Source organism: Gouania willdenowi, chromosome 1 (assembly GCF_900634775.1).
Source record: "Gouania willdenowi chromosome 1, fGouWil2.1, whole genome shotgun sequence".
In the NCBI taxonomy this organism is placed as follows: domain Eukaryota; kingdom Metazoa; phylum Chordata; class Actinopteri; order Blenniiformes; family Gobiesocidae; genus Gouania; species Gouania willdenowi.
In genome coordinates this window covers 35,914,696-35,934,861 of record NC_041044.1, presented here as the reverse complement: position 1 = coordinate 35,934,861, position 20,166 = coordinate 35,914,696, and the positions used below count along the sequence as shown (strand labels likewise).

The 20,166-nt window shown below is 36.8% G+C and overlaps 1 protein-coding gene across 1 annotated transcript in view; it reads left to right on the top strand.

The window, feature by feature from the left end:
- The window catches only part of gnav1 (guanine nucleotide binding protein (G protein) alpha v1), a 40,497-nt gene that overhangs the window by 14,331 nt on the left and 6,000 nt on the right, over positions 1 to 20,166 (top strand). Inside the window, exons 5-7 of the mRNA XM_028452620.1 lie at positions 4,186 to 4,314; positions 17,204 to 17,333; positions 17,415 to 17,486. Coding sequence (XP_028308421.1) covers positions 4,186 to 4,314; positions 17,204 to 17,333; positions 17,415 to 17,486 — 331 coding nt within the window. The remainder of the gene's footprint in view (positions 1 to 4,185; positions 4,315 to 17,203; positions 17,334 to 17,414; positions 17,487 to 20,166) is intronic.

Sequence of the window (20,166 nt, the reverse complement as noted above, 5' to 3'; positions counted from 1 at the left end):
ACTCAACTCCCGATACGATTCGATTCACGATACTGGGTTCACGATACGATTCTCTCACGATTTATTTTACAAAATGGGAATGTAGACAAATTTTTTTTTTTGGGAAAAAAACTAGAAAATACTGTACTATTTTCCTTTTATTTTTCATTGTCAAAAGAATGCCTTGATAAACTATTCAAAACAATGCAATTTAACTAAAAATAAATCTTGAATGAAATAAATAAAGGAATAATAGAAATGAAAATGAAGCCTATTAATTAAAATTCTGGTTCTATAATAAACAATGCAAAACTGCATAATAGTTCTTTTTCTTTTGAAAAGTGCAACTGAAAATGTATTTTGTGCCTTAACAATTGGACTTTTAAAAAAAAAAAAAAACCGTGATTACACTGATTTACGTCATATTTGTTTGGACCAGCAGAGGGCGCTGGTAACACAGTGGTCGGTTGGCATGCAGAAATTCTTGCAGTGAAGAAGAGAAGCTATGCTAGCAGACAGAGCTAATAGAAAACCGTGACTTTTACAGATATTCAACTAATATTACAGATATTCTTTCGGTGCTAAAGGGGCAATGAATCATTTATTAACATATTTAAGAGTAGAAGGCAGCCAGAAAGAAAGTATTAGCAGACTCCGCCCGCCGCCTACAATTCAAATTAAATTTTCAGAAAATCGATATCAACCGTGATACCTATGAATCGATTTTTAACTGCCTTACGATTAATCGTTACATCTCTAGTGCATGTCATTAAAGCACAAATGCACTTAATGAGAAAACATATTTCATTTGACTCTCTTTCAGCAGCCCAGTCAGTCATAGGCCTGTAAAACAATATTTAATGTCTGAGTGGTGACAAGTTAAACTTTTTATTATTTTATTTTTTATTATGCATTGTTGGAATGTCAGCGCTAAATAAATATTTTCATATTTAGAATGTATTCATTTTTTTAAGCAATAATATTGATTTATACAATTGCAATGTTTTAATTGTATTGAGGCTAATACACATTCAGAGCTATAATTGCTATAGGACTAATAATTTTCATGATAATTTCTTTCGGGTTTTCGGCCTTGGTTTTTACATTTTTGATTTTTGGTTTCGGTGCAGCTCTAGTTTTTTTTTCTTTCCTGTTTTTAAGTAGCAGGAAGTAACGTTGCACAAAAACAGACAGTGCTATTGATGAGAGTGACGCTAGTAGTGTGCTGAAACGTTGCTAAAGATAATATACTTTGAAATTTTGTATAAAATTACATTTTATTAATTTCTTCCAGACATGTCAAAACCATTGCATGTCAAAAATGCACATATATACAAAGGCCAAAAGACAATAATTAGATAAATGACTAAATAAAAAAAATATATTTTATTATGTGTGAATATATACTGAACAAAAATATAAACGCAACACTTTTGGGTTTGCTCACATTTTTCATGAGCTGAACTCAAAAATCTAAAACATTTTCTATATACACAAAATATCTGTCTCACATATTGTTCACAAATGTGTCCAAAACTGTGTTAGTGAGCATAATTATTGCACAGGTGTGCCTTAGGCTGGCCACAATAAAAGGCCACTCTGAAATGTGCAGTTTTGCTTTATTGGGAGGGTCTGGGGGGGGGTCACAAAACCAGTCAGTATTTGGTGTGACCACCATTTGCCTCACACAGTGCAACACATCTCCTTCACATAGAGTTGATCAGGTTGTTGATTGTGGTCTGTGGAATGTTGGTCCACTCCTCTTCAATTGCTGTGTGAAGTTGCTGGATATTGGCAGGAACTGGAACACACACCGATCCAGAACATCTCAAACATGCTCAATGGGTGACATGTCCAGTGAGTATCCTGGCCATTCAAGAACTGGGATGTTTTCAGCTTCCGGATCTTTGCAACATGGGGCCGTGCATTATCATGCTGCAACATGAGGTGATGGTCGCGGATGACTGGCACAACAATGGGCCTCGGGATCTCGTTACGGTATTTCTGTGCATTCAATCAATAAAATGTACCTGTGTTTGTTGTCCATAACATACGCCTGTCCATACCATAACCCCATCGCCACCATGGGCCACTCCATCCACAACGTTGACATCAGCACACTGCTCACCCACACGACGCCACACACGCTGAAAACTGGGATTCGTCCGTGAAGAAAACACCTCTCCAACGTGCCAGATGCCATCCAATGTGAGCATTTGCCTACTTGAGTCGGTTACGACGACAAACTGCAGTCAGGTCAGACCCCGATGAGGACGACGAGCATGCACATGAGCTTCCCTGAGATGGTTTCTGACAGTTTGTGCAGAAATTCTTTGGTTATGCAAACCGATTGTTGCAGCAGCTGTCTGGGTGGCTGGTCTCAGACGATCATGGAGGTGAACATACTGGATGGGCTGGTGTGGTTACACGTGGTCTGCGATTGTGAAGCCGGTTGGATGTACTGCCAAATTCTCTGAAACGCCTTTGTAGACGGCTTATAGTAGAGAAATTAAGATTCAATTCACGGGCAACAGCTCTGGTGGACATTCCTGCAGTCAGCATCCAGTCGTACGCTCCATCAGAACTTGCAACATCTGTAGCATTGTGCTGTGTGATTAAACTGAACATTTTTAGAGTGGCCTTTTATTGTGGCCAGCCTAAGGCGCACCATGCTGTCTAATGAGCATCTTGAAATGCCACACCTGTGAGGTGGGATGGATTATCTCTGCAAAGGAGAAGTGCTCACTAACACACATTTGTGAACAATATTTTAGAGAAATAGGTCTTTTGTGGATATAGAAAATGTTTTAGATCTTAGAGTTCAGCTCATGAAAAATGGGAACAAAAACAAAAGTGTTGCATTTATGTTTTTGTTCAGTGTATATACTGTACAGTATAGAACTCCTTATAATGAAGTCTACATAACAGTTACATCTATTTTTAAGAGTATATACACGTCTAAATAAAACTATTAATGTACACACAATAATCTATATATACATACTTATATATCCACACATAGGAATACATGTATAAAACCTATATATAGTGTAACATGTCTGAACAGTAGTATAGGACACTTATTTAATCATGAAGTAGGAAAAAGGCGTCCGAGTGAAGCTATAAGCGCTGGTACATTACAAAACATGTCAAACAAAGTAGCTAATTATAATAACATAGATTGTTCTATGGAGATTTTATGGTACAAACTGGGCGTGTCTTAACTGGTCCAGGAGCTCCGCCCATTATAAAGGCATGTTTTTAAATATCCAGCCATGACCTCAGGGTTTAGTGCAATGGTTCCCAACCTTTTTTGGGTTGTGACCCCATTTTAATAACACTAATGTCCGGCGACCCCAGAAACATTTTTTATTCTAGAATTAGTTTTTGATTACGTGTATTAAAGTGTGTTCCAAACACAGAGTAGCCAGGATTAGTGCACAGTGACAAGTGTGCCACCACATATTTTTTTATACTGCATTTTATTTGAACTAGAAAGTTTAAATATATAGGATACGAATATTTGGTATTTATTGTGTGTGATGTGTATTTGGAAAAAGAACAATTATTAAAAAAATAATAATTTTTTTTACCTACATTTTTTTTTTTTTTAAACCAATTATTAGACATTTCAGGCGACCCCACATGAGGTCTTGACCCCAAGGTTGAAAAAACGCTGGGACTCATTAAGTAGTTTTAAAAGTCTGACCTAGAAAATAATTATCGTGTCAACAAAAACGTACATACAACGACATCTTCTCACAAACTGTCTCTTTGTGCGCATCCAGCAGGAAGTGTGTGTGTGTTTGCAGCAGCAGGAAGTGTTTTGCTGTCCCTGTCACTGATTCATAGTGACTGCAGGAGAATGTCACCGTCAGTTTGGATTGGTAGAAATGTGTGTGTATGTAAAGATCACACTCAGTGTGTACACACATGATACAGTTGATTACACTGTCTGCATTAGGAGCTAATCTGTGATTGGGGGCTTAGCCTCAGTGTGTTATTATGGCAAAGCTCAGTGAATATTCATCACTGTGAACTGCTGCGGCCCCCCCGGGTGTGCCTTATCACCGCACACCCCTCCTCACCCGGCAGCCGACACAATGCTGGATCCGACACCGCGTCACTGATAGCTGAGTCCTCTTTTGATCTCCAGTTTGTCTGCCAGTTGTTAATTTTCTCCTTTCATCTTCTCCTGCTCTGCAGCTTCTTCGATAACATGTCCCGCATCACGTCTCCAGACTACGTCCCCACAGAGACGGACGTCCTGCGAGTGCGACTGAGGACGACGGGCGTGATTGAGACGCAGTTTAAAGTCAACCACCTTGTTTTCAGGTAGAAGAGCTTTTTAATTTAAAAAAAAAAAATGGAAACCTCAGCTGTAGGAAGCACGTTAGTGTCGTCGCACAGGAAGTAGGTCCTGGGTTCTTTTCCTGAGATGAAGATCTGAGACTTTCGTGTGTGAAGTTTGCATGTTCTCCTTCTGCTTGTGTGGGTTTTCTGTCCAAATTGTGCATTTTAGGTTGATTGGATGACTGATGCCTGTATATGAGTGACAGACTAGCATGGTCTGATCCTGGGATAAAGCAGGTAGATACTGGAAATGAATAAATGACGGATCAGCGTAAGTAAAGAACCAGGTTCATCCAGACAAGATGATTCATGATTATGCTCAATTTGCTTTATTTTAGTCCTTTGTCCTTTGGACATTGAACCAGTGTTCATTAAAGGTCCCATATCATGCTATTTTTCACCCATCTCCTATTGTTCTAAGAACCCCAAAAACATAGTATTTGAGGTTTATTTTCCCAAACTCATCTGTTTTCCAGAGTTTTAGCCTCTGAAAAGTCACTTTCTGAGCAACTCTACACAAACAGGCTGATTTGCGGCCTACTTATGCATATTCATGAGTGGGCGTGTCTATAGACGGGACACTGACTTCTTCCTCCCCGTACGGTGACATAGGGCCAGAGGATGGCCCACCCTCCTCCCACCCACTCCGTAGCAGAGCTCATGCTGCTTTATAAACACCAGACAGAGCGTGGGGGCGGGGCGTTCACCAGTACATACATAGACTGTAGAAAATACATACATAGCACTGCGCAAAGGACGCTGAAATGCTCCCCTTCGTGGGCGTGTCTGTTTACATGTCAATCACGGCAGAGAGCTTCCTAGAGGCGTGGCTTTTCCAGCTTCAAATTTATCATCAAAGTGGGAACGCGTCATCAAATTGGAGCGAGGTGTTTGAGCTCGCCCTGCAGTAAGGAAGGAGCAAATCACCCTCTAACAATGATTTGGTAAATAAAGCTTAGAGTTGTTAAAGGATTCACCAGTGTGAACATGCCCAGGTCTCATGTGTCTTTTATATACTTTGTTCTATAAAAAAAAAATGAATTCAGCTGTTCTCACACAAACACCTTTACTGTGGTTTTTTTTTAACATAATTTCACGGTGCATGAAAAAGCCAACAAACTGCTCAATAAAACGTCCGATTTAAAGAGAGTAGAACAGCTTTCCAGTTCCTCACAGACTCAACTTACTTTACTTCTGCTCCTGTCCTACCCTTATCTCTGGCTACAGCCAGGGGAGATGTGAGATGAAGATGGACGTCTTTATTCAATATGTCAATAAGGCACCTGTTGGTTGTCTTCAGGCTGCACACACATCACGTCTTATCAGCGGAGCAGCAGAGGGCAGGTTTCAGGGCTCAGGAGGCTCAAGTCAAACCACCGTATTCATCTGTGATCAATGAGGCAGACGTGTATAATACCAGATTCTTTATCACCTCTCTGAGGGTCCACTCATTTCCTGCCGTTTGTGATGGTCACAGCAGGGCGATGGATAATAATGGACTCCTCCTCCGCTGTAGAATGACTGATGCTCTTCCTAATGACTTAAGAGAGAGCTCATCGAGAAAAAAAAACACCAACTGTGTGTTTTAAAGTGAACATGAGCGATGCCATTTTACTGCAGGGCTCAACAGAGTCAAAAAAAAAATGTTTTTTTTTTGGACAAATGCGTTCGTAATGATTTCATATTGAAGTTTCCTGTCAAAGGCTGCAACTACTTTAATTTTGCGATGTTGAAGAAAAGGTCAGCAGGTAAAAATATATTCATATACCAACCATTTAAATTTTTTAATTCATTAATTGATAAAAAAAAATACATATAGAACTACATCAAGCAAAAACAAGGCAGATCCGAATCAATGCCGAAATCAATGTTTGTTTGCAGTGTTAAAGCAATACAAAAACCCATCACATGAATGCACTGTAGTTGATCGGTTTAAGCTGAATATTAACACTTTGTTGCTAATTTGTGTTAGAAATGTCTTTAAGGCTAAAAGTTGCTGCAAGTGACTACAAACGCACATAATATCATATAACATATAATGTGGGCATCACCATTTTAAAGATTTCATGAAAGACGTTTATATATAATTGTCTTTCAGTGGACGTCAGTACTTTTTTGATACTTCTATTTTTTTCATTTCAAATGGGATCATGATCAGTAGATATTACATTTTTATTTTGATCAAAGGTCAACCTTTAACCACAGCTCCTGATCTCACATTAAAAAAATAAAACATTATATTTAACATAGTAATTTAAAGTCTGATTCAGCTGTTATAACAATCATTGTTCACACCATTAAAACTGAATAATTCCTTGTCTCACACCAGAAATGTTTCAAATCTAAATTAAGGAGAAGTGCGAAAAGGAGGCAAGAATTAGAATACAGTACCCCAAAAGTCGTGGAATTAAATTATTTATTTCTAGTGGTCCTAAACCAGTTCTACAGACAGGAGGAAATAAGTACTGGGACATAAATATGTCACGCTGGAGAAAACAAGTGTATCATTTCCACACATTTTGGGAAAACAGCAAATTGGAGAAGATTCGAACCAATGTTGAGCACTTGTTAGACGGGTTTTTAACACATCTACAGTACATCGCTGCACTTTAACACACTTTATTTGAGCCATGCTGCATGTTTAGACCGATTAAGTGATAAAAAGTTTCTACAGTTTGCAAAAAAATGTATAACCAGAAAATAACTGAAACCTGCCCAGGCAGCCGATAACAGACTCTCAGTGGTAGAGTGGTTCGTCCAATAACTGGTGTTAGGGGTTCGAATCCTGCTCTATCCAAGTCTCGGGCTGCAACTAACGACTATTTTAATAGTCGACTCATCATCGATTATTGAAATGATTAATCGACTTATTGGATGAACAATCGTACAATTATTTGCGCTATGTTGCTAGAATCTTTCAAATTTGGCTTGGGGCAGGTAAGCTTTTTTTATTTTTTTATTGTGTCAAGGGTGAAACACTCCCAGACTAGTGATGAGTGATATAGTCTAACAATGTATCCCAATAATTTCTGGTATTTTTTATTGTAACGATAAAAATGATGATAAATATAAACAATAAATAAACCTATTCCCAACTTAAAGTTCAAACGGGTTCCTTACAAACACAAATTAGATTGAACACATCATCATAGAACCTGGTTCAGTAATAGCATTTACACATTATACAATGCTACAATAGCTGCTGACTCAGAAAGCTGTGCATGTGGGTCATTCTATTAGTGTTATTGTATGCAATTCATTTATTTCCTAATTCATAATGAAATTATTTTCTAAGAAAAAAAGCACTTGAAAAACAAAAATAACTCCAATAGTCTTTTTACTCTTTAATATAAACATTTTTATGAAGTCATTAGCTTTAGCTCTTAGCCCAGTCTGTGTTTCGGTGAGTTAGCTTAGCTCAGTTAGCTTTAGTCCTGTTTCCAGTTGATAATCGTTGCTGCAGGTTCATCAATGTCGATGTGTTTGTGGAACTTTGGGTGGATCTGACGGAGGAACTTAGACTGGTCGACTTTGTTGGGGGTCTGGTAGCGGTGTGTCGCTGCACGGCAGCTTTACTGTGACGAGCAGCGTCTGTGTGTGTGAGGGGAAAAGTTGTTGACAAAAGACTTGGAGGCTATTTTGACTTGTGGAACAAGGTTTTTGGAGCCATTCTTGGCTAAATTGAGGGCGTAGCGTGCATACAGCTCTGAACACAGATATATAGAAGGTGAGATGAGCCACTCCTCATGAAAAACAACGTTCAGATGCTCGACTATTACGTTTGTCGACAATGTTGACTAATTGTTGCACCCTTATCCAAGTCATTGCCATTGTGTCTTTGGGCAAGGCGCTTTACTCACATTGACTCGTATTAATGAGTATGAATTGGGCATGAATGTTGGTGGTGGTCAGAGGGGCCGTAGGCGGAAAATGGCAGCCACGTTTCTGTGAGTATGCCCCAGGGCAGCTGTGGCTACAATGTAGCTTACCGCCACTGGTATGACTGATGTGAGTGGCTGGTGTGAATGAATAATGGTTTCTGTAATGCACTTTGCGTCTCCTCTAAAAAAAAAAAAGCGCTATATAAATCCAAGCCATTATTATTATTATTATTACTATTACTTAGAGCAGAGCTTGTTGCTTTTGTTGTCGATATTAATTTAAATTATTCTGACTGGAATCTCCATCTTGTTGTTTTTCTCTTCTTTTCTCCACATTTTTACAAGGGGGAAAAATGACAGATTTGTGGTTTAAATTTGGTTCATTTATATCAGACATTGTTAATCTGAATCAATGAGAAATGAATTCCACCATTTATTTGTGTGCTTGTTTTTCGAGGCCGTATAAAGAAGTTCTAAGTGTCAAAAGTCAGTTGTGAATACCAGTCCATGGTACATTCTGGGACATGTGGGAGTGAGTTCCTTCATGTGAGCAGATGAGCACTTTTCATTTTTTGCTTCTAAAAATGGTTTCTATGACACATCAAGTGGAACTTTACAGTGACACTCATCTCAGACATCTCTGTGGTTTATAAAACACGGGTAATGCATATCGTCTCTGACGTAACTCGCCTCTTTTTCCTCTTGTTGTCTCATTACCTGTCATCGTCTTCAGGGAATTGGGTGACTGTCGGCATCTTTCTTAGTAATATCTAGCCAAGGAGCATCCACACCTTCATCCAAACCTAATATCCCCCCGTCCTTCATTTCGACCTGACATCTGCAATCACAACAATAAAACAACCTTACCTCAGCTTTTCATGTGAGCTGTGTTTAGCATACTAACTTTGTAGAAAGAGATAGTCTATCAACGCGTGACTTCACATGGAAGCACATCTAAATGCTTTATTGTTTGGGTTCACAAATCTCTGGCATTTCTAACTCTCAGTGTAGAAATCTGTAACTTTCCCTGAAAACGTCATTTTTACTTCACCCCAAGGAAAAATTCCAGTTTCTATTCAAATCATTTACATTTTTTCAGTGAAACTCTGATGGTGATGTTGACTAGTCCTGATCCTCGACGCTGTTACGCACATGCAGTCTTATTGGAAAATAGATAATTACATTCTAGTGTGTGTGTGTGTGTGCGTGTGCACGTGTCAAACCACTTGGGGTAGATGAAGAAGAGCTTAGCATAAGTTAAATTAATTATTTCCTCCATGTAAAATAAATCTTAAAGAGCTTAAAGAGGAAGGAGACAGTTTGTGTTTGAATAATTTTTCCTTTATCAAACGGTGCATTTGCATTAAAAATATGTTTTTTTTATCTCATGGTTACCTTGTTGTGCATCCTTATCCATAAAAATATTAGTATTAATGTTTTTGGTGTCGGCATCTGAGCCGATATAGCCCTTTATATATGTATATATATATATATATGTTTTGTTTTTTTAAGATAAAATTATACTCAAGAAAACTGAAATGAAATGAGAAAACTTGACATGAAACATATTTTATTAATTGTTTACTACATAAGTGTGAGTTATAGAACTTTAATATGGTTCCCAAGTTTTGCCTTTAATTCATTTGTAGTTTTTATAGAATTTTCATGCCTTTTAAGATCATGTAAAAGGCATGATCAACGTAAATTATCTGAACTCAATTTCAATTGAATTATGATTACAACCGCAACAGATGTTTTCAATTACAGTTACAATTATAATTACACCATAATTGTAATTATCATCTATGCAATTGCAATTATAGTTGAATCCAACCCTGATGATCACTCGTGGGTGGGTTAAAAAGTGTGATCAATAATTTCTTGTACAAGGTGGTCTACGTCAGCTGACATCAACCCACAAAAACCCTGGAGAACCTGTAAACTCCACTCAGACAGTGGAGTTTAAAATCATCATCATCAGCGACTTCTTTCAGTTCATTTTTAAGACTTTGTCACATTTTGTTATACAGCTGATATTATTGGAGGTGTAGCGTCTGCTCCCTCAGCTCAATGACTGTCGCTCTGATGTTGGCTCACACTTGACTTTTCTCCTCTCTGGCAGCATCTGCGCCCCGCGCACCTTCCTCTTTATCGCCTTAGCGTTGCTACACGTCTCCCTGTGAGGCATATTAGACCTGTGACTGTTTTGAATTACTCTGCCTCTGTTGGTTGAGATGGAGCATGTAAACTGCAAAGTTTATTTTCCAGAGGATGTTATCCGTACGGAACACTCAAACCTGTGGTTTACCAGATCAAATCTTTATTTTAGACGTATAATTCAAAAATATAGATCACGGTTTTCTGTGCAAATGTACAAAATATTTGAACGCAAAGTATAGATTTACCAACACTTTAGCCATTTTTTTTACATTACTATTAAAGCTGATAAACATTTCTCAGAAACTCCTGATATGTTTGATGAAATGCAAAAAAAACACCTAACTAGTCTTTTACTATGGTCTACTGCTGGTGGTCATTCATATACATTATTGTATATAAGTCCCTCCTTCGTCCTATAGACCCCTATAAATAAAAACGATCGCCGTGTGCGCCCACCAATAGGCTTCCACTTCCTGTTTTTGAGATGAATGTTGAACTGTGCACGCAAACAAGAACGTGCGTCACAACAGCAAACAGGTAAATATGATTTTGGCTCTTACCTGACCCATAGACCTATATCAATGCAACCTTGTTATGTTCTGCGATGCGCGTGCAGAAAAGTAGAGGCGTGGCTTCTGGTAGTTTGCAGAGGCAAGGGGAGGAACTGGAGCTGTTGAGGGCGGGACATCGAGACGTTTCTCCGAAACTCCAGATAGCAGCTTTAACTTTGGATTTGTCTCTTTGGCACAAACCCCACAAAACAAAATGACTGACTGGGTTAGAAAAACAGTGCCTGGTGCAACAGCCCTCACTCACTGCTCAGCCACTCCTTAAAGAGTGAGGTAAGTAGGTGATGGAGAACACCTGAGTGGAAACATGAGGTAAGATAAGGACTAAACTGTCTACTATATACTATATGGTTAGGATGATTAGTACTATGACCGAAGAAGAATTTTGAACTTACGATTAAAAACCTGAAGCACACTGAGGCTAAATATCTCCAGTGATTCTCCACCTTTGAAAGTTCTGAAAACATTTTAAGCAAGAAAGTGAACAAGTAGAATATCAACATGTGCTCATTTGTTCTATAAAACTCATGTATACACATTTGATGCCGACATTTCAAAGATTTTCGGAGACCTGCCATTGTGCTACTGACAAAACTCCCGGTTAACCTCAAAACAAGAGCCCTAGTTACAAAAGTGTTAAAAAAAAAAAAACTATTGGAAGACAAGAAGAGATGCTTTTATTTTGAAAAGGGGATGTTTGATTTTTAGCCTGAAGCCGGTCAAAGGACGATTTTACGCAATTTTATGCTCGCAATGCATCATGGGGTGGTTGAGTATGACTAGTGTGCCCACCATGCACACTTAGGAAATGTGTCGATATAGTATACATACGGGTATTTCTCGCGTACTCATTCATTGCATACTATCTAATGTGAACGCAGTACATACAGTACATCAATCAATCAATCAACCAACCAATACATCTTTATTTATATAGTGCTGATTACAACAAATGTCATCTCATAGCGCTGTCAAAATATAAAATTCATAATAATAAGGAAAACATACAGTACATACTCATTTTGACGTCAGACTTAGTATGACTTGTATGTTAATATGACATTTAAAACACAGCCATGGAATGTAACTAACAGATCACATGACCAACCTGCAGTAATACTAAAAGGTGATGACTCTTCTTATCTTATAGGTTTTATTTCTTTCACATAAACAGAAAACAGACGCTTTTCAATCGTTTGTGTGTCTGCGATCAGTCACTGATTTACACCTCATCACAGCCTCCTCCTTGACCTTTGCCCTTTTGGTGTAATTAGGATCCAGAGATTTTTCCCTGCTTCATTAACATTAACTGCTCTCATAATTACAAATACACCAGTGCAGATGAGGGCGAGAATCACAGGGCGAGGACAGCACAGAGGGGAGATAAGTGACAGGAGAAGTATTCTTCATCTGCTCACTTCAGAGTAACACAGTAAAGGCACAATTATGTATACATTAAAAGCGTTTTTATTGGTTTAAAGTTTCTATTAATGAGAAGAAGACGTGTACACTGTAGTCCTTAAAGAAATGAGTGAAGCGTGTTGTTTTTCCTTCCTCCACGAGCGTGTCCTGGAAACTCATAAATCTCGCCCTGGCTTTCTTGCTCGTTTTTCTCATCTATAGTTCTAATCTACATGTTTATAATCCCTCAGAGGATGCTCACATTGGTGGGGGATGACTTTGAAATGTTAAAATTGGCATGTAAATCGCTGCAGAGGTTATTTACTTATATTTTCAGGTGCTTTTTTTTTTTTTATATCAGATATGTTTATATTCTTATTTTGCTTATATTCTAATGTCATCCTCCATCTTTAATTATTTTGTTTTCTATTCTAGCCCTTACCTTGCTCTAGCCCTTTTGTCTTTTTTACAATATTTTAATTCATTTTAAATGAACGGCAATAATCATTATTTAACTCATTTCACAGATGAGGTGTTGTGGTCCTAACCAGGACATTTACAACTACCCAAGATGCCAATTATAAACACAAGTTAGACGAACAATATGCACCAGCACCGTTTTTTAAGCAGGGTCACTCAATTGGAGGTCTGCGGGCCAGAACCGGTCCACCAATCAAACTGGTTTGGGTCGTCACCTATTTACCCATACTAATGTTGTATGTGTTGATAAGAGATTAAGACATTAGATATATGTTTATATTATATGTAATATTATATATTGTATTCAGAAAGATATACAGTATGTATGTGTTTTGTATGTATGTGTAAATTAAGGGCAGACTAGTGAAGCTGCTTTAGGTTAAATGTATTTGTTTTGCTAATTTTTAATTGCTTTATTATGTTTATTGTATGCTATCTTTTTTTTTTTTTGCATGTACAATTTTATTGGACCCCCAGGTAGAATAGCTAATGGGATCTTAATTAAGTAAACTAAACCAATTAATTAATAAAGAATTAAATCGCTGCTGAATTATTATAGAAACATACATTTGTGACATCAGCTTCAGGCCAGAGCATAAATATAAACTAAAGAGGGGGTGATGTATCATGTGACAACATATTAAACAAATTAAAACATCACAAGAAGTATTGTCGAGGGTCAGATAAGCATAATTCACATGATCTACTGCACACTAGGGATGTAACGATTCACTCAACTCCCGATACGATTCGATTCACGATACTGGGTTCACGATACGATTCTCTCACGATGTATTTTACAAAATGGGACTGTACATAAATGATCACTGAAAAATATTCCTTTATTTTTTTGGGGGAAAAAAACTAGAAAATACTGTACTATTTCCTTTTATTTTTCATTGTCAAAAGAATCCCTTGATAAACTATTCAAAACAATGCAATTTAACTAAAAATAAATCTTGAATGAAATAAATAAAGGAATAATACAAATGAAGAAGAAGCCTATTAATTTAAATTCTGGTTCTATAGTAAACAATGCAAAACCGCATAATAGTTATTTTTATTTTTAAAAGTGCAGTCTGCACTGTATTTACGTCAGATATTTGTTTGGACCAGCAGAGGGCGTGGGTAACCCAGTGGTTGGTTGGTATGCAGATATTATTGCAGTGAAGAAGAGTTGCTACGCTAGCAGACAGAGCTAATAGAAAAACGTGACTTTTACAAATATTCACGTAATATTACAGATCTTCTTTTGGTGCTAAAGGGGTAAGGAATCATTTATGAACATGTTTAAGAGTAGAACGTGGCCAGAAAGAAAGTAGTACCAGATTCCGCCCGCAGCCTACACTTTTGGACGTGAAGGATAAATAGATGCTGTTTAAAAAAAGTGAAACTGCGATTCAATTTTCAGAGCATCGATGTGAACCATGATACCTATGAATCGATTTTTAACTGCCTTACGATTAATCGTTACATCCCTACTACACACCTGATTATGGTTTGTTTTTAATCCTTATTTACAGAGTCAAAGTCAAATTAAATGTTTCTTTTTTCCTGCTGCAATTTTGTCTTTTTTTCCACTCCAAAATATTGTATCGTTATCGTGCCTTCATTATTGTCTCGTTTTGTATGTACTCAGCATATCCTCCTACCCCTGGTAGCAGCATGAGAAGAAAATAATTATAGTCGACTCAATACTCATATATGGATTTAACTGACTAAAATGTTTTCCTTCCCAAAAATATTGTAATCGTTATCGGGTGCCGATCGTCATCTATCGTATCGTATTGTGAACTCAGTTTATCATACCACCTCTACTATAAAGAATATAAAACTTATGTGCGCGTTTCCATGTTAGTCCCTTTTTTTTGGAGATAATAGGAATACCAGTACATAATCACGTCTGTGCATAAGTGCGCGACTCATAGCGCAATTAAAGAAAATATGTAATTTTGATGGCAAAAGTAGAACGTTTAATGACGACTTGACCAAATAAGTTTGCGGTCATGCGATAAAAGGTTTCACCACACTTCTTTTAGTTCATAAAAGTCTTTAATTATAACAGAAATCCCCTCGATTGGCTCTCAAAGCTGCTCATATATTGACGTATTGGTGTTATGACATTGGCTCTTTTGAATAAAAAGATAACAGGCTGATGTATTTCAAGATGGACACTTCAGAACTTTGTGTAGAGTTGACATGTTCTCTCTGTGCATGAAAATGAGGTGACTACATAAACATGTTGATTCGTTGCTTGTTTTTCTGACTATTGCAACTCCGCAGTATTCAATCTTCGTTATGAAGAACTAAGGATATGAGATCTGTCAGCTCCTGCTGAGTTTGTGTATAAATTGTGTCTATTTTTCTACTTATTTTCCTTTTCTCGTTTGCACACGTTAGAGTGGAAAGGAAATGGAAGGAATGTCACATCTGGCTTTGAAAATGGATAAAATGGGACAAACTGATCGGAGGCTCTCTCCTTGGTGTTTCTCAGCTCTTACTCATGTTGTTTCCCTCTCATCGCCTCAGAGAACGTTGACCTTTTCGCTCTTTGTGGCGTTGTGTTGTGATTGCCTCTGTGAAAATTGAAAAAAAAAAAAAGGGTTCCCCTTTAGGTGTACGGAGGCCTGTGATTCGCTCGTCTTCCCGTGGGTCTGTGTAAGTGTAGATCACATATTTGTGAAATATCTGACCTTATCAGCAGCCAATACAAACCGTCATTGATTAGAGCCGGACTGCAGCGAGCGGCAGCATCTGTATGGAAGGTCATGAACACGCAGACGGATACGAATCACACTTCTCTACGGGAAATTCAACCCTGATAAAGGACATGTCAGTCACGATGGGATGTGATTTTTTACACTTAACAGTGTGTGCACTCACACACTTAAATTCACACACACACACACAGGGCTGCTACCTTCACTATCAAATTATTAATTTGACCCCTCACCTGCATTACTTTATTAACTCTCAGTTTCGAATGTTGACATTAGAAGAATGAAAGTTTCTCAGCTTAGATTCATCTTTTTTCGACTCAGGTTCAGCCTTGTTTTTTTTTTTTTAAACACGATAGATATTTAAGTTTGTTTCTGTCATTTCTAAATAAATCCTAATAAAATAACATTTCCTTTATTGATCAATCTAATAGTGCTTATACAACCTCTCTAATAAATGACAAGGAGTTTGGAACAATGAGACGATAATAAATAGACGACAAGTGTTATTCACTCCAGTTGGTCATAATTTTCTTTTATTATATAACTTTGGTGTGCCTCAGGGGTCGATCTTAGGACCCTTTTTTTTTCCCTTTATATATGCTTCCCCTGGGGCACAAAATCCAGAGAAATGGTGTTTCCTTTCATGTTTATGCTGATGATATGCAGTGGTATCTGTCTTTTAAGCCCTGTCAACCTGGTATGCTGAGTTCACTAATTGACTGTATCACTGAAGTTAAAAACTCAATGTCCAAATTTTTTTTACAGCTGAATATATATATATATATATATATAAAAAAAAAAACAGAATATCTTCTTGTCACAGTACAAAACACTCCCCTACATTAGCCGGTTCACTCTTCAACATCATCAAACCTGTGGGTAAGAATCTTGGCGTTTGTTTTCCATAAATCATACTAAAAATAAAAATCATATTAAATTTTTATTTTTTAATTATTTATTATTATTAATAAATATATAAAATGTATATATTTATATATATATAAATTCATTTGAATTAAATATAATATATATATAAATTGAATGTAAATATATTTATATATATAAATATATATATATATTAAAATATTAATAAATTAATATTATTTATTTCATGTTACATTTTTATCATATTAAATTATATTAAAACTGATATTGGATATCGGTCCGATATCAGCCAGAAAACGAATATCGGATTTTATTGGACTGCATCTAAAATCACCGATATATATTTATTCAATTGTAGAATACTGTAGATATTATGTTGAAGGCTAAAATATATGTAACCAATTAGTTAATAAGTGGGTCAGTTTATCTCATACCTACTGTTGCTGACTATTGTTCTCTGTTTGAGTCACATCACTTGATCAAGGCTTTTCTAACATTCCACACTACAAAACAAGTATTAGTGCATATATCGTATCAGATTGATATTGGTATTGGACAATACTCAAGGTCGCAATATCGGTATCGTATCGGAAGTGGGAAAGTTGTATCGGGACATCCCTATATTTATAGTTTTATAGGGTCTGGAAAAGAATAAGCAGTAAATTATCATTATTTCTTACTGTTAGAGACGATCTCTTATGTTTGGTTTCTCATCCTGAATTTAAAATATCTCTCTTTCTTCTTTGTCCTCCCATCTTTGTTTGCTCTTCTTCAGGATGTATGATGTTGGAGGTCAGAGAACTGAGCGCAGGAAGTGGATTGGCTGTTTTGAGGATGTTCGGGCCGTTCTGTTTGTGGTGTCGCTCAGTGGATATGACATGACGTTGATGGAGGATCCTGCAATGGTGAGGAAAACCGATCCATGTCATTCCTCAGCCTCCATAACTCCTCTGAGCTCCTAATGTCGTTTTTACGTTTCCCTGCAGAATCGCCTTCAGGAGAGCAAGAGGCTTTTTTCCTCCATCTGCAATAACGTCTTTTTTCGCAGCACATCTATGGTGAGGAATGTTCAACACCTCCAGACTTAAATACATTAACGCAATGTTTTCTTTTGAATTGTTTCCTTCTCAAGTTTTACACAAATCTCACTCAGTGACGGTTAAATTCCAATGGGCACCATCACAGCGAGGAAACATTCCTGTTACTTTAATAAACATACAGTTCGATATGAGGCGTTTGTTTTAAGAAAACTTTATGGACAGAAAAGTTATGGATTTATTTCAAAGTGGCACAACAGCCAACACCATCTATGAACAGGCTTGCAAAGAAATGAATGAGAGATATATTCAATAATAATAATAATAAAAAGAGCTGGATTACCATAACCAGGGGTGCACGTAACTTTTTTAGTCTGGTGCTCAGCACCTCAGGTTGTTTCGTGAAGAAATAGAAAAGAGTGACGCGTGAGTACCATGATAATTTACTTTAATGTGAACTGAAAATGAATAGAAGCAAACCACAAAGGTAAGTAAGTAATATTTATTTATATAGCACCTTTTACAGACAGGAGTCACAAAGTGCTTCACAATACATACAGTGCATACAATACAATACAAATTACAGTAAAGGGCCACTGATTTGCTCATGGTAAGGTTTAAAACTTGTATAGAGGCTAAAAGCCAACATGTCACACGTCGTGTAAAATAAGACAGACAAAGCTGGCCTCATGAGACGGTAATGTAACTATTGTGATGATTACACCAACATGTCCTGTTAGTACTGCTCTCAGTAATTCACAATTAAATCATCAAGTCTGATCTAGTTTAATTAGAGGAAATCAGTGAGATATTTATCAACCATAACTTTATGTAACTTATTATCAGACATAAAATAAAGAAAGCAGTGGTTTATATTAAACAGTGAAAAGTAGTTATTTTTGGTTTTCATGTGCCTTTTTTTTCTTCAGAAAATAATTTTCCATATAAATAAGGAAATAAATGCAAAAATTGCTCCCATAATATTTTCCTAATTTCATACCCTGCTGTTCATTTAATGTCAGACTTGTTAGTTCTACCTCAGGTGCATGTACACAAATTTATTATTTACAAAATGCGTTGCACATTTTGTTTGATTAAGCATTTATTTCATGTTTATATAATGATGTTGCCTTCAAGGCAATAAAAATGATAAATATTAGAAATTATATTATGGTAAGCATTTGTATTATTAATACTGTATTATTAATACTAACATATTGTGATTATATTGTTATTAAAGAAAAATAATAGTTAAAATAGGAAAAAAAATAAGAAGAAATAAAAATAATAAGTAATATGAATAAATATATACAAAACCAATAATCAACCTGTCTGTGTCTTTGACTGTGTCCCCTTATACAGGCATTTAATATTTTTTATTATCTTGGAAATAAATTCTTTATTTCTCCATGTACCCCATGCAATGTGCTCACGTACCCCTAGGGGTATGCGTACCCCTGGTTGGGAAACACTGCCTTACAGGAGCAAAAGACAAAAGTAGCACATATTGTGCTGCTGTTTTGTAATAAATGTACCATATAATAAATGTCTGGCATTTTTCATCATCAAATTTAACCCAGAATTTTCTTTCTGATAAGATTAAAAAATAAGTATCTTCATTTTGAGAAAAAATACAGATTTAAGAGTTTTGGTCCATATCGACCAACCCTTAAGTCCATCAGACACATACAGACACACAGTCCCACCTTCAACGTAAAATACACATTTTTTACTGTAGTAAACCCACACTCTAAGCTTAACGGCCTATTCGCTGAAAAGCAGCAGCTTTTTTTTCCCACAGAGTGCTTCACACATGGAAAACAAAGTTTAAATTTGCTTTTCTGTTACAATAAAACTTTTTGTTTTTAAACCTCATGACACCAAATGTTTGAGCCGCTCGGGACTCATTCTCCTCTCACTGGGGGATCGTAGACGATTGGAGTTAAATATCTGTTGCTGATCTCTGTTTGTTCCCCACGGCACCATCGTACAAGAATAACACTATAATGTGTTTGATTAATGCTGTTTCCATCCACACATCGCAGCATCCGTCCTTTGTCGCTCTGTCACTCAGCTTGTAATTAGGACGAGCTTTGGACGAGCCGTTTTCCATCCTGGTTTCCAGTAACTGATCTCGTTACAATGAGCATGTAATTGTCTTGTGGGATTTATTCCGCTTAAATGGAATTTGAAGCCTGCATAAAACACCAGCTCACTGCGTGTCGACACACAGGTCAACGGCTAATATTAGCATTGTTTTAAACACAGGAAACGTTGATCTTTTCTCTGAAAAAACTTATTTATTGTTTATTCTTTTTTTCGTCTTTGTTAACGTTTTTATTCTTTTATTTGTGATTTTTTTTTTTTTTCCTTTTCTGTGGCTGTAACATAAGCATTTTCCCCTGGGATTAATAAAGGAATTCTGATTCTGATAGTTAAGCTTTACTGACACAGAAGTAAAGAATAAAGAAACAATGTGACAGAATAACATTAGAAAACCATCAGGTCAAGGCTGGACCTGCATGTGAAGGAGGCTCCTAAAGTGCAGCAACTTACTATATATACTGTAACATCATAAAGTCAGTGAATGAGTCATCTATTATTTCAGTTTTTCCGTTATGGTTCATAATTTGAGGAAATACTGCAATCAGTTGTCCTTAACATTTAGGGATTAAAGTCTGAGTTTTTTTCAAGGTTGTTT